Here is a 14,954-nt window from a genome sequence, read left to right as displayed (position 1 = left end):
CTGAGAAATTAATGTCTGAATTCTAAACATTGGTAAAAGTAGAAAGAACTGAATGGTTGTACAGATTCATTAAGTTCTTCTTCCTGACCATTTTGATGAAAATTACTGGATCTGGCTAAAACAGTAATGCAGTAAGTAATTCCTATTCAAAATAGGAGCCAGTACCTTTTTTTAAACTTCAGAAAGAGTTTCAGCTGAAACATAGGCAGTAGGAACAAGGGGAGTGAAGAAACAGAGCAAATTACATACATGCTGTGTTTAGATTTTAAATTCCACAACAATCATTTCATTATTCCAGAAGATCTACAGCTGCAGCTCCAGAATCACGCTTCAATGTTTCTAGAACCAGGCATCTGTCTGCCATGTCCATATCAGCTTTTCATCATTACAGCCTCAAACATGAACTTTCAGAATATTTTGGGTTATTTTGGAAAATTAGAAAGCCATAGGCTCTATGTCAGCAAGCTACTTATTTGTCTATTGTCTTCAAAAAAATCAAATAATTTTCCACAAGCCTTAGGGAACATCAGGAAAAACTTGACAAATTCCACTCTTTATTCCCAGCACACCCTTCCAACTTCCTGACCTCAGTCTTAGAATCCCTGTACCTTTCAAATGAACCAACTTTAATAATCCTTCAGACACAAGCTTTCCAAAAGTATTTACAATATTCATGACAATTACTACTATGCCACCATTTCCATAATATTGAGTTAACATGTTGTTACAGATTTGGGATCCCTGTGCTATATTCTGCATTGCATGGCATTATAATCCTTTTGTTCTATAACAACATATTCTCCAATGAATCATGAGTAATGACAATATTAAAAACAGTACAAGTACACTAATTCCTTGACATTGTACCATTTTTTGACCGAAACAAATTGAATGGTTTTCATATTCAAACAACATGTGAAGACTGCACATGTAGCAAATGTCTAAAGCAAAACTGCAAAACCCCAACAAGGAACAACTGATAAGGAGAAAACATAAGCTGAACCAATCAAAATATTATAAAATTTCTTTGAAAAATAATGGTCACCATTGTGTTTATTGGAATTGACAATTGTGAAAATAAAGTTCGGAACCAACATTAGACATTTATACAATTATACATATTATACAATTAATTCAATTATAAATTTGTCCTTAATGTATCTTTCTCAAGGTTTTCACTACAAGGCCTCAGCCTCTCTTAAAAACCTAGGAGCTTCAGTTGGTACGCTACAGTGTCTGCTGGGGAGTGTTGCTGAACAAAGAGACCTGGGGTGCAGTGCATAGTTCCTTGTTGAAAGCAGACACGGTGGTGAAGAAGGCATTTGGCGCACTTACCTTCATTAGTCAGTGCAAAGTATTGGACTTGGGATGTTATGTTGCAGATTTACAGGACATTGGCGAAGGCACTTTTAGAATACTGTATTCAATTTTGGTCTCCCTGCTATAGGAAAGATGTTGTTAAACTTGAAAAGGTTCAGTAAAGATTTACAAGGATGTTTCCAGGACTGGAGGGTATGAGCTATAGGGAGAGGCTGAAATAGGCTGGGGCTATTTTCCCTGGAGCATCAGTGGCAGAGGGGTGACCTTCTAGAGGTTTATAAAATCATGAGGGGCATGGATAAGGTGAATAGCCAAGGTCTTTTTCCCAGGACAGGGTGTCCAAAACTAGAGGGCATGGGTTTAAGGTGAGAATGAAAGATTTAAAAGGGTCCAGAAAGGGTAGTGCGTGTATGAAACAAGGAAATGGTAAAATTACAACATTTAAAAGACATCTGGATGGGTACATGAATAGGAAGGGTTTAGAGGGATATGGGCCAAATGGTAGCAAATGGGACTAGATCAGTTTAGGATATCTGATCGGCGGGGACAAGTTGAACTGAAGGCTCTGTTTCCATGCTGTATAACTCTATGATTCTATAAATACAACTGGATCTGCTAGCAAACATCAATACTTACTATTGCCAGAATGTGGCAGCCTCAGTAAGTGCACATGTATTTCAGCAGGTAAACTGTGCTATACAATTAGTTATTGCAAGTTTAAGCAATAATTATAAACTTTTTTCTAGATGACCTCAAATCAATCAAACACTGGTAATTCTTAATGGTTTTGGAGGTAAAGTTTTGACAAGAAAGATATTTTCAACAGACTTTTTTTTTACTTTAAGACAAACACGGCCAAAGCGCGGGACAGAATGGGGGAAAAGCCTTTTATTTTGTAATATGTTCTAAATGGCTAGAAATTGCCTTTGTTTTAAACTGACCGAAAAACATTAATGTAAATTAAACTTTGTCAATTGATGAGAAAATAAATTTTCACGCATCAGTCACTGTCACAGTGTATGGTTCATTCAATAAATGTAGATATCTTGCTCTCTGACAATGATCTGTATACATGGTGCACTTTGAGCAATGCAACGGCAACCCATACATACATTTTTCCTCTTGAGCACATTTTTGTCCATCATAGTCAAGAGTCATGCATGCCCATGCAGATCATAAGAAATTGCTATCCATTTAGCCTACAGGACCCTTCTGAGGAAGGGTCACTTGACCCGAAACGTTAACTCCAATTTCTTTCCACAGATGCTGCCAGACCGGCTGAGCTTTTCCAGGAATTTTTGTTTTTGTTTCTGATTTACAACATCAGCAATTCTTTTGGTTTTTATTTAGCCTACAAAATATTTGTTCTAATTTGCTGATGAATCAGATCCTGTTTACAAAAGTTAACTCAGATGTAAAATCCAATATCAAATAGATCATAGACATAACCTTCTAGGTCTTTGAAACAGTAGTAATCACTTGATACATTCCATAGTTTTGTGAAAGAATGTGAATGGAACATTGAGGATTAAAAGCTAACACAGCAACCACAACATGATTGACTTTACATCCAGTTTGAAGATGAGACGAGTGCAACTAACCAGCATTTTAAACTTAAGTAAGAGTAATATATTGTATGAAAGCTGAGCTGTCTAAAGTGAATTGGAATATTAGGCTAGAGAATAGATCAGTAGAAAAGCAAATGGCAGATAATTGAGGATTATTTCACAATACTCAGAATAATTTCTACCACACAAAAAAAAAATTCTAAGAGAAATCCCAACATCTGTAGTTAGCTAAAAGTATTTTAGGAAAGCATCAAACTTAAGGAAAAAGGCATATAATTATTCAAGATAAGTGGAAGATCAGATAAGTGGACAGAATATAAATGGCAGGAAATGACTAAAAGCTTTATCAGAAGAAATAGATTAGTGAGACAGCTAGCTAGAAATTTAAAAACATAATAAAGCTTTCTACATGTAGTTTCTAAAAGAAATCAAAGCAAGTAAAGTCTAGAGCAAGAATGGGGAGTTAATAGGTGTCAACAATCACTCACTTATGAACATGAAGTAGTAATGAGGTAGTAATCTGGATTTCAGATTGTTGGTATTCCTTTCTCATGCTCTTTTCCTGTACTTCCCCTTGCCGATAGGTCTTCTCGAAGACCTGTGTCCCTTCATATAGGAGTTTCTTTCAAGTTGGTTTCTTCTGAACGAGGGTCTCCCATGCATTGACATCTATAGTGCATTTCTTGATGGAAGCCTTCAGGGAGTTTTTGAATGGCTTCTTTTGTCCTTCTGTTGTTTGAGTGCCTCCTTGAGCCAAGGCAAAGAAGATTTGCTTTGATAATCAGAACCCAGGCATCCATCATAGCCGAGGTGCTGGTGCTTTTGGCTGCTTCAGGACGCTGATATTAGTACTTCCGTCCTCCTAGCTGATGTGGAGTATCCATCTCAGACAGCATCAGCTGAACTTCTAAAAAGTCATGAAGTGGTGTCCACACATAGTCCAAGCTTTGGAACCACATGGAAGAGCAAGAAGGATGACTGCCTCATACACAAGCATCTTGGTATCAGCATAGATATCATAGTTATCAAAGACTCTCATCCTGAGACATCTGAAGATTGGTTGCAATATTCAAGCTCTGCATCGATCTCAGCCTCAGATGAGAATTACAATGCAGCGTGGGTTCGATTCAATAATGGACAAGGTCACCATGAAAGTGTCACCATCTTGACCTTGCCCCTCACCTGAGGCATGGTGACAGTTAGGTTAAACCACCACCAGTTGTCTCTATCTTCAATGAGAGAGCAACCCTTTGGTCCAACTATGGGGGAAGTTAATGGTAGATAAAGAAATAGTGGATGAAAATGGATAAATATTTTGCTTCTGTCTTCACTACAGAAGACACAAAAAACATTCTAGCAATGCCTACAAGTCAAAGGTTGGAACAGAGAGAAACTTGGGAAAATCACAGTCACGAGGGCATTGGTGCTGAGCAAATCAGTGAAACTGCAGTCTAACAGGTCCCCAGATTCTAACAGACTTCTTCCTAGGGTCTTAAAAGTAGCTAACAGGCCAGTGCATGAGTCAGTGTAATTTTTCAAAACTCATTAAATTCTGGAAAGATTTCATTAGATTAGAAAGTAGCAAGTATAAGCCTTCTATTCAAGGAGGGACAGAAGCAGAAAACAGGGAACCATGGGCAAATTAGCTTCATTAGGGTGTTAGATTTGACGATTGAGAAGATTATAGCTGGGCACTTAGGAAAAACTCAAGGCAATTGACAAAGTCAGTACTGCTTTGAGAAAGGGAAAACACAATTAACAAATTTATTGTACTTCCTTGAAGGAGTAACATGCACTGTCGATAAAGGAAGCTTGTAGATGTTTTGCTCTTGAATTTCCAGAAGGTGTTTGACAAGGTGCCACATAAAAGATTATTGCACTAAGTAGTAGTACATGGTGTAAGGGATAACATAGTTCTCACAGGATAGAAGATTGGTAGGCTATGTTAAGTGGAGTCCCACATGAGTCTGTCTGGGGGCCTCAGCTTTATACAACTTACATCAATCACTTAGATAAGAAGAGCAAAGGCACGGTAGCTAAATTAGCAGATGATGCAAAGATAGTAGGAAATTATGTTCTGAAGAAATATGATGTGGTTACAATGAGTGGAAAAAATCTGGCAGATGGAATATATGGGGAAATGTGAAAATGTTCACATTGGCAGGAATAATAAATAAAAACCAGTATTACCGCAGAAGAGAACAACTTTAGAATTCTAAAGTGCAGAAGGATCTAGGGATGCAAGAATTGAAGTTACAAGGTAATGCTTGTAATCAATAAGGCTAACGGGTTGCAATGCTTTATGAATTCAACATAATAAGTGATGATGTTATGCTTCAATATCGAAGTCATTGGTGAGTCCATAGCTTGAAAACTTGAAGGACGCAAATGCATTGTAGGTGGCTCAGGGAGGCTGACGAGATTGATATCTAAAACGAATGCATTGTCTTAGGAAGATAGATTGGACAAGCTGGGCTAGTTTCCAGAATTTAAAAGAGTCATTGATGAATTGATCAAAATGCATGAGAGTGTATAACTGTTGTGACAGCATGAAGAAGGAAAGTAGTAACAGAGAGAAAGAAGCAAGAGAGATGACAGAAAGCAAAAGAACGGGAATAAGAGTGAGCAAGTAGGAGAGAAGTGAATGAAACAGAAGTGGATGAGAGAAACAAACTAAAGTGAGAGACAGTAAGAAACAAGTGACAGAGAGGCAAGCGACAAACGAGCGAGGGAGGGGCGAGTGCAAGAGAAGCAAATACGAGAAAAAAAAACTAAGGGACAGAAGCAAGCAAGCGAGAGAGAGACACACACACACAAGCACAAGCAGCAAGACAGAGAGAAAAAGAGAACTGAGCGAGCAAGAGAGAAGCTGAAGGCTCCAGCTCCACACTGTGTTGTCTCTGACTCCAGCATCTGCAGTTCCGGTTATCTGTGCGAGAGAGAGAGAGACGTACGTGATGGAAGCCAGCGTTGGATAGCGAAGTGACTGCAATAAGAGACAGGGAAAGAGAGAAGCATGAGAATTGAGCAAGTAAGAATCAAGAGAAGCAAGTGTAAGAAACAAGGAAGAGGTGAGCAAGAGCAATGAGTGAGACAGAAACGAGCAGGAAAGAAGTGAGAGAAGAAAGAAAGAAAAGCGAGCAAATGAGAGAGAAAAGTGAGTGAGACACAAGCAAGAGACAGACGCAAGCACAAGAAGCAAGACAGAGAGAGAGAACTAAGCGAGTGAATAAAAGAAAAGCCAACTTGAGAAGCAAGTGAGTGGAAAGCAAGTGAAAGAGAAGCAGGGGCAAAAGCCATCAAGGGCCAGAGAAACAAGCAAGAGCCAGAGAAGTGAGTGCAAGTAGTAACAGAGTGGGAGAGGGCAGCAAATGAGAAGTGAGCAAATGAGAAGTGAGAAAGAAGTGAGCGAGAGAAATGAGCTAGAGAAGCAACTAGGGGGATGGGCAAGAAATGCTGGCCAACCAGCGACACCCACATCCCACAAATGAATTTAAAAAAAAGTAGACAACCAAGCGACCAAGAGAAGCAAAGTCAAGATGTGAGCAAGTGAGAAGTGAGCAAGAGAGAAGTAAACAAGTGCTAGAAAAGCAAGCACGAGAGAAAAGCGAGGGACGGAAGCAAGAGGGACCAAAGCGAGCGAGGAGCAGAGCAAGAGCAAGCAATGCAACGACCGAAATGCCATTCAGTGACAAGATGGTTAAATTCTCTTTTGTTAATGGTTATTGCATAGCACTTGTGGGGCATGAACATGAATTGCAATTTGTCAGACCAAGCCTGGATTATTTCCCAGACGTTGTTACGTTTGAATGTGGACTGCTTCAGTTTCTGATGAGTCCCAAATGAAGCTGAACATTTGTGCATTCATGAGCAAACAACACGACTGCTAGCATACAAGTTCAGCAGGTAATAGGGAAGGCACAAGCAATTTGGGGTATTATCTTACAGGGAATAGTATACAATAGGAAGGCCCTGCTAAAGCTATAAAAGTCACATATTTGACCACACAAAATACCACGAACAGTTTTGATCCGCTCACCTAAGCCAAGATATACTTGGCATTGGAAGCAATCCAGAGAACGTGTACGAGGTTCATCCCAAGTGTGGAAAGATTTTTTACGATCAAAAGTGGAGTATATTGCAACTGTACTCACTGGATCTTAGAAGTATGCAAGGCAACCTCATTGAAACATCAGATTGAAGGGCCTTGACAAGGTAGATGCTGAGAGCTCGTTTTCCCTTGTGGGAGAATCTGGGACCAAAGGATATAATTGCAGAAAAGTGGTCATCCAGTTAAGACAGATGAAGAATTTCTTCTCTCAAACGGTAACAAATCCATGGAATTATTTAGTGTTGTGGCTGGGTCCTTAAGTCTACATTGAAAGCTGAGATAAAGATTTTTAAATCAGTAGGGAATCAAGGATTGGGGGAAGATAGAGAAAATTGGAATCATGGATCATCAGATCAGCCATGATCTCAAGGAATGGCTTACTCCTGCTTATACATCTTACTCCAATATAATAGATCCGTCCATCAAGTGCTGGGTCCACTACTTTTTGTCATTTATGAATAGAATAGAATCCCTACATTGTGGAAACAGGCCCTTTGGCCCTACAAGTCCTCACCGACACAAAGAGCATCCCACCAGACCTATCCCCCTAATCTACACATCCCTGAACACTACGGGCAATTTAGCATGGCCAGTCCACCTAACCTGCACATCTTTGGACTGTGGGAGCACCTGGAGGAAACCCACACAGAGAGTCGCCTGATGGTGGAATCGAACCTGGGTCCCTGGCGCTGTGAGGCAGCAATGCTAACCACTGAGCCACCATGCCGCCCGATTATATTAATGATTTGGATGTGAATATAGGAGGTAGGGTTAATAAGTTAGCAGATGACACCAAAATAGATGGTGTAGTGGACAGTGAGGATTATCTCAAAGTACAATATGACCTTGATCATATGGGCCAATGGAGTTTAGTTTAAATATATGAGGTGTTGCATTTTGGTAAGGCAAACCAGGCCAGGACTTATACAGTAGGATCTTGGGGAGTGTTGCTAAACAAGGAGACCTAGGGTGCAGGTGCACAGTTCCTTGAAAGTGGAGTCACAAGTAGACAGGGCGGTGAAGGCAGCATTTGGCACACTTGCCTTGATTGGTCAGAACACAATGTAGGAATTGGAATGTCATATTGCGGCTGTACAGGATATTGGTGAGGCCACTTTTAGAATAACAATGTAAATCTGGTCACTCTAAGGGAAGGATGTTGCTAAACTTGATATGGTGCAGAAAAGATTTACAAGGGTGTTGCCTGGACTGGAAGGTCTGAGTTATACCGTGAGGCTTAATAAGCCGGGGCTATTTTCCCTGGAGGATCAGAGACTGAGGGGTAACCTTATAGAGATTTCTAAAATCATGAGGGTCATGGACATAGTGTAAGCTAAAGTATTTTTCCTATGGTAGGGGAGTCCAAAACTAGAGGGTTGAAGTTTAAAGTGAGGGTGGAAAGACTTAAAAAGGACCTGAGGGGCAACTTTTTCATGCAGAAGATAGTGTGTGTATGGAATAAGCTGCCAGAGGAAGAGATGGAGGCAGGTACGGTGCCAACATTTAAAAGGCATCTGAATGGGTGTATGAAGAGGAAAGATTTAGAGGGATATGGTCCAAATGCTGTCAAATGGGACTAAGTCAGATTGGGACCAAAAGGGTTTGTTTCTGGGCAGTACGATTCTATGACTGAGTGGTAGAGTGACTGGATTAAGTTTGGGCTTGCAACAAAACCTGAAGTCACCAGATTTTCTCTCAAACACAGAGCTGGAGGATACTGTGGCTCATCTGAGACTAAGTGCAGATAAGTAGTCTTATAACACATGCAGTAGGAGTAATAATGTGAAGAGAAGGAGAGATGGAGTTGGGTGTCATTGGATGGAACATGGAATAGCTGGAGGTAGAATACAGATGGAAAAGAGATGGCTCCAAGGAAAGGTTCTTAGGCTTTTCCTGAAGTAACAAAAAAAAAATAGCTGAAGAAGAGGTCTTTACTGAAGAAACCAGAAGTGAAGTGACAATTTAGAGCAAAATGATACACATGAACAAAGTTTAAAAATTATAAATTTCAAACCAAGCAGTGAACTGATCAAGCCACAATTACTTTGGAAATTTTTTTTCACCTACTCTTCTTTAATTACTATCAAACATGTGGTTGATAATTTAATAGATGTAATGTAATTTATTTTGTCTACTTTACAAGATTTTTTGCATTAGATACAAGTTTGGTGAAGGCTCATGCAGGAAACTATTGTAGGTCTGTGAATCACTGCAAGGTAGAGCTGTATTTCTGAAAACTTTTCCCTCACTGTGATCCCATTTTGGAACTTGAAAACCATTGAGAAGTTGGAGTTTGGGGGAGAAGAAAGGAGATGGCAAGGGTGGAGCTCTGCTGTAGCCATTGTTCCCTCAGAGATTGGGATCCTACTGAGGTCCCAACACCCACTAATATGGATATCAAACATTGCAGCAGTTTACAGCTCCCTCTTGCAAATAAGATCTCACAAGTAATATGTTAAGATTGAAGAAGCAAACTTTTGTCTTCTTGCCATATCTTTCACCAGATAAAACGAACTTGAATGTTATGTTGAAACATTGTAAAAAATTCAAGCTGTTGCTGATGATCTTGACAAATCAAACGATTTCACATCAATGCAATATAACGTCTAGAACAAACAGAGGTCTTGCATTGGTCAAACATTGAAGTGGTCACTGCCACAGACTATTTATTTGACATTTTATTGCCCAAGTTAACTTTATTAGCTCTTTCCTATGGAAAAGATCAAACTCAAACTCAATTAGTCACATTAAAACTGTCTACCCAGCCTTCACTATAAAATGAAAACAGAATCCTCCACCTCATAATAATATTGACTTGTATCTATTATTATGCTCTGTTAAAATGCATTTCATTCTTTTTATTGATTACTTATATACATACTACATTTATGTGAAAAAGTCCAAGGTAGAACGCAGAAACAGATACTCAAACTTTTAACATTATACACAGGGAATTTTTAAAAGGCTTTAAGGCAGGAAAAAACAGCTACATGCAAGATAAGAAGTAACTTTTAAATTTCAACAGGAGAAACTGCAACCATTGCCATTACATCGAAAAACAGAGGTTCAAAGTTGACATTGCCTCATGAAAATTCAAACTTTTTTGGTAAATGTTTGTTTTTCCTAAAGGAATCAATTCCACTAGGAAAACTCCTCAGGCATCAGAGGGCTTCTTGTACTACATCCATGTGAATTTTCTGCATCTAAGAACGTAGATGTGGATATTGATTGGTTGGTTGCCATGGAAGACATTACTGCCACACCAAACCCAGTCCTCATGCACATATTTTCCAGCAGGAGTCATTGGATAGCAGTTAGAGTTTCCTGATCCAAAATACTAACAGATTTGTCTCCACAGATGCTGCCAGATCTGCTGAGTTTTCTTTCCCAGCAATTTCGGTTTTCATTTGATTTCCAGTATCTGCAATTCTTGATTTTTTTTTTAAAGTTGAAAATCATATCCAGTTCTCATTGTTTGTTATTTTGCAGTGGCAGAAGTAAATTTACCATCTTTACTTCTGTCCAGGCTCAAATTTACTAACCAACACAAGCCTGGGATACAGACCAAAACATCTGGAGGCTTAAACTCTGATAGCTATTTCACTGCCACAATTTATTGCAAGGTAAGACATAACAAAAGGCTAATACATTTCCAATAGCTCATACAATTATATTTGTAGATTTAATATCTAGAAGGGCAAGAGATTCTTCTGCTAAATTAGTAAAGCTAAATTAAATTGTTTAGTTAAGCCTAATTCAAAGGGTATTTAACAGTCAAAGATCAATCCAGGCAAGGTTATAGAACCAGTACTTGCATGGGTCTGCAGGTAGAAAAATGCCCTTCAGGGCAAGTTGAAAGGGAAGTTAAAAGTATATTAGAATCATTAATCATAGGACTTTTCTTGTCCTTTTATACATGAACTACACCTTTTCTTAGAATCTGGTTCTGCAGTTTCATACTATGAAATCATGGACACCAAGATGTGACACTAAATTGGTTGAAATTTCACACAATTCACTGGTGCAATTTTCCAGAACCACTGGGAACCAACAGATCATTCCTTAAATGCTTTTGACATGAGATTAATCCCAGCATTAGCAAATGACAGTTTATCACCAAATCATGCCTGAATGGTCATGATCTATACTAAATTAATTGGAAACAATATAAACAAATGTAAAAATGCAGCTTTTCAATTCTTGCTTTCTTTCCCGCTGGAGATGTGAAAATAATCCAAACTTTTCTCTTCACTTGAGCTATAATTGCTGACCAGCTTCTAGAAGCATTTTATGTTTAAAGCATGTATCCTTGAAGCTGAAGACATTCCTTACAAACAGGAATTTGAACTTACTCAATACTGCACAATTATCAACACTGATAACTCAACTGTAGTTGCTCAACAGAATTAGAAAAATTTAATTGAGGAAAGTAAATGTGTGGTTAAAAAATACAAAAAAGTTTTAAACGAGTATAAAATTCATAGATGCAATCCTTAAAATGTACATTACCAGTAGTGATATACATTTTATTAACACCAAATTTGGTAACAAGATTCAGATTTGATACAATCTTACATTAAAACACTCAATAGATTTACACTTCTTTTTGAAGTAAATTAATACATAAAAGACTTGATTCTTTAAGGCATCCAAACCTTTTCAAATGATTGAGAGTCTGATTTCTTTTAAATCATTACGGCTCCTTTTCCTGATAACGAAGCTGAATACTAAATTCCAGTGAGGGATTAAATTTCATACCCAGAGACGATAAAATCCAAGTACTATGGTAAGACACGTGAAAACTGAACCTACAAGGAAAGATTCATCAAGATAAAGATCAATAGCAGATTATTAAATACACACGATTTGAATAGCTTGGTAGTTCTTAAAATTAAAATCAATTTAAATTGTAATTAATTCATTCAGATCAGGGAGCATCCTCCACATGCTGGGTACACAGATTTGCTTTGCTAAAATTGATTCCATACTCAAATGAATTAGAGGCCCATGAAAATCAGTGCCTCTGATTCTGCCACTGGAATGAAGGAGTTGATTTTGGCAACAAACAGGAGAAATTACAGACATGTAGCACACTAGTACGATTTGAACAAAACAAGCTGCAACGTGAAAGTTCTTTAAGCAACGTGTCACAGATGTTAAAGATATCAGAAAATTTGATGACTACAATATTGATACTGTTAAAAATTAACATGCCTGGAGATTACAAACAAGTTAATAAGTACATCTGAAAATAATCCTTTGCCTGCTTATCACATTGTACTATCAGCGAGATGCATTGCAGTAACTCAAAGGTTCCTTAAAATATATTCCAAACCTATGGCCTCTATGACCAGAAGAGGTGATGCAGGTGGATTAGAAAACCACCTAGACTAACATTCCCCTCCAAGTTAAACACACCATTCTGGCATGGAACTTATCACCATTCCTTCAATGTTGCACAGTCAAAGTTCTGGAACTCCCTTCCTAACAGCACTGTTTATTCCTTCAGCCCAAGGACTAGTGTGGTTCAAGGTAGCAGCTCACCAACACTGCCTTCAGAGCAATCACAGGCAGGCAATAAATGCTGGCCAAGCCTGCAATGTCCACACCCATGAATAATCGTGAAATTAAATTTTTTTAAATTAACAAGCAACTATTACAAAAATCACCTTTCTTTCACTCATTCTTGATTTGTATCCTACTTAATTTCAGCAGCAGATATGCTATAACTGTTGTGACTAACGTTTACCTGATCACACTACCCCACATTCCCCTCATCCAAATGTACAAGTACATATCAGAATTTACAATTTATAGACTAATTGTTACCAATGTAATAAACAGTTTTCTTACCTGCTAAATATTTAATCGTGTCAAGTTTGTGTGATTCTAGCAGAGTTTTCAGTCCTGCTACTTCAGTGTCTATCTTTCGGTTTATTTGAGTCACTGCTCGGTTTTGCTGTGAATGCTGCAAGTTAGGTAGGAACCACATCAAAACTCTGGCAGTGACGTTAGGCAGTTTACATAAAAATTAAGGACACCAACAGATATACATAATGTCAAAGACCATTATGAACTTGATCAGGAGCTCAACAACTGTGTCAGCTTCTAAGTTCTCAAGTTCAAGTCCCACTCTCAAGTTCAAGCATTTGAACAGAGCAATCAAGGCTGGCACTTCAATGCTTAATTGAGGAAGCACTGAACAATCAGAGGCACCATCTTTGGCTGAAAGATTAGACAAAGGACAACCTGCCATCTCAAGTAGAATGTAAAAAATTCCACAGCAATACCACAAAGGCAGGGTTTTTTCCCTTCCTGGTGTCCTGACCAGTATCTTTCTCTCAATCAAGATCACAAACAATTTGATCATGGCTAATGAGAGAAGTTTGAGCAAATTGGTTGCCATATTTCCAGTCTCCCCATGCTTCAAAAGTGCTGCACTTAGCTATTAGGTGCTTTAAACCATCCAAGGTCGTGAAAGAAAACTGCAATACAAATGCAAGTCTTTCCTTTCAATTCTAGCCCTAAGTCATGGAAGGCAGCATAGACATGCAGGAACCAAGTGTAACATCAAGTTTTAAAAGATAATTCTCACCAACTCTACTATATCTGCTCTGGTTTCCAGTACTCTCCTTTCATGCCCCGTTAACTGTAGAGACAGAAAAAGTGTCACAAGTCATACTGAAAATAACACCAAAAGTGATTATGAAGTACAAATGAGTGTGAGCAGAGTTGTTTAGTATGGGTGTTCAGATGTTTTACCATGTTAAAAAACTGACTGCTTCTTTGTTTAAACATTGCTTAATACATTAATTTGTTTATAGTGTTCAAGGACATTACAATGTTTTGCAACAATAAGTCAGAATACATAGTGTTCTTTGGAAATTGAAAAATAAAATTCTGATAACTATTTGCTATGGAAAGGTCCATGGAGTATGAACACAACCTGTTCTATACTTGGTATACATAGTTGCAATTGTAGTGCATCGCCAAATGCTTCGCTCATGCTCAACACTAAATTCTTGAAAGCATTCCATCACTATGTCTCAGATTATTAACATTACATACATAGAAATTTTGACAGATGAAATTACATTTATATGAAATTAATCCAAACAGTTTATAGAAAAAAGAGAATAAACACCATCAGGAGATACAAGACCATAAAGTCAAATTTATTAATTGTAAGATTAAACAATAAATCAATATAGCACATTTCACTTGATTTGAGGTTTAGGTACAAAGATTAATGTGATACTTCACTACATCTAATAGTAACACACACAAAGAACATACATAACACTAGCTTCTATCTTTTACCTATCACATCCATCAGCTATAAGAAACTGATGTTGTTTGGAGGAAAGTGATGTAGTGGGACAGATGAAATCTCCTTTATTCTCAGCATCTACAGCTCCTTGCAACAGAATCAAGTCAGCTTCAAACAGATGAAGCCCTTTTCCCTCAAATCTGCCGCAACAGAAATTACTTTGTAAAAATTGTCATTCAAAAGAGAAGAGAGTCAAATCTATAGAAGAAGGACTGATTATCTTTCTCTCAAGCAGTTGTGGGACTAGTCTTCTTCCTCCAAGAGGAAGATACTCAAGTTTAAAATATAAATTGCATTATGATAATGCTGGGTACCTTATGCTATAATTATGACATGCCTAAAATCAAAAAAGTTATATGGTAATTATACAGCCATTTAACTCAGACTGCAGCTTACAGGCAAAGTCAGCTATTAAAGTGTGTGGAAGCAGAATAAATCCCGAGTCTTACTTGCCTCAGTCCACATATTTTTCTAGCATGAGCCATGAGACAGTAATCAGGTTTGATAACATAAAAATGATTTTCTCTTAGAGGCGCTGAGACAATTTGCAACAACATTACCATGATTCAGAGTGAGATCAGTTAATTCACCACTAAATGTTACTTGAATCTGACTTTCCTGGTCA

At 38.1% G+C, this 14,954-nt stretch overlaps 1 protein-coding gene across 5 annotated transcripts in view; it reads right to left on the bottom strand.

Moving 5' to 3' along the window:
- Positions 1 to 14,954, bottom strand: part of mcur1 (mitochondrial calcium uniporter regulator 1) — a 57,658-nt gene that overhangs the window by 14,041 nt on the left and 28,663 nt on the right. For 3 of the 5 annotated variants that reach the window (XM_048609497.1, XM_048609489.1, XM_020511287.2), the window contains exons 7-9: positions 13,595 to 13,648; positions 12,853 to 12,967; positions 11,501 to 11,807 (exon numbers count right to left, since the gene is read on the bottom strand). In XM_048609497.1, coding sequence (XP_048465454.1) covers positions 11,752 to 11,807; positions 12,853 to 12,967; positions 13,595 to 13,648 — 225 coding nt within the window. In that variant the 3' untranslated portion in view covers positions 11,501 to 11,751. Of the gene's footprint in view, positions 1 to 11,500; positions 11,808 to 12,852; positions 12,968 to 13,594; positions 13,649 to 14,954 lie in introns of those variants that run through there. The other 2 variants (XR_007264379.1, XR_007264380.1) reach the window with 1 other exon arrangement.

The sequence above is a fragment of the Rhincodon typus genome, chromosome 2, assembly GCF_021869965.1.
Source record: "Rhincodon typus isolate 14 chromosome 2, sRhiTyp1.1, whole genome shotgun sequence".
NCBI lineage: Eukaryota > Metazoa > Chordata > Chondrichthyes > Orectolobiformes > Rhincodontidae > Rhincodon > Rhincodon typus.
The sequence above is the reverse complement of the archived record's forward strand: the minus strand, read 5'-3'. Positions and strand labels throughout refer to the sequence as shown.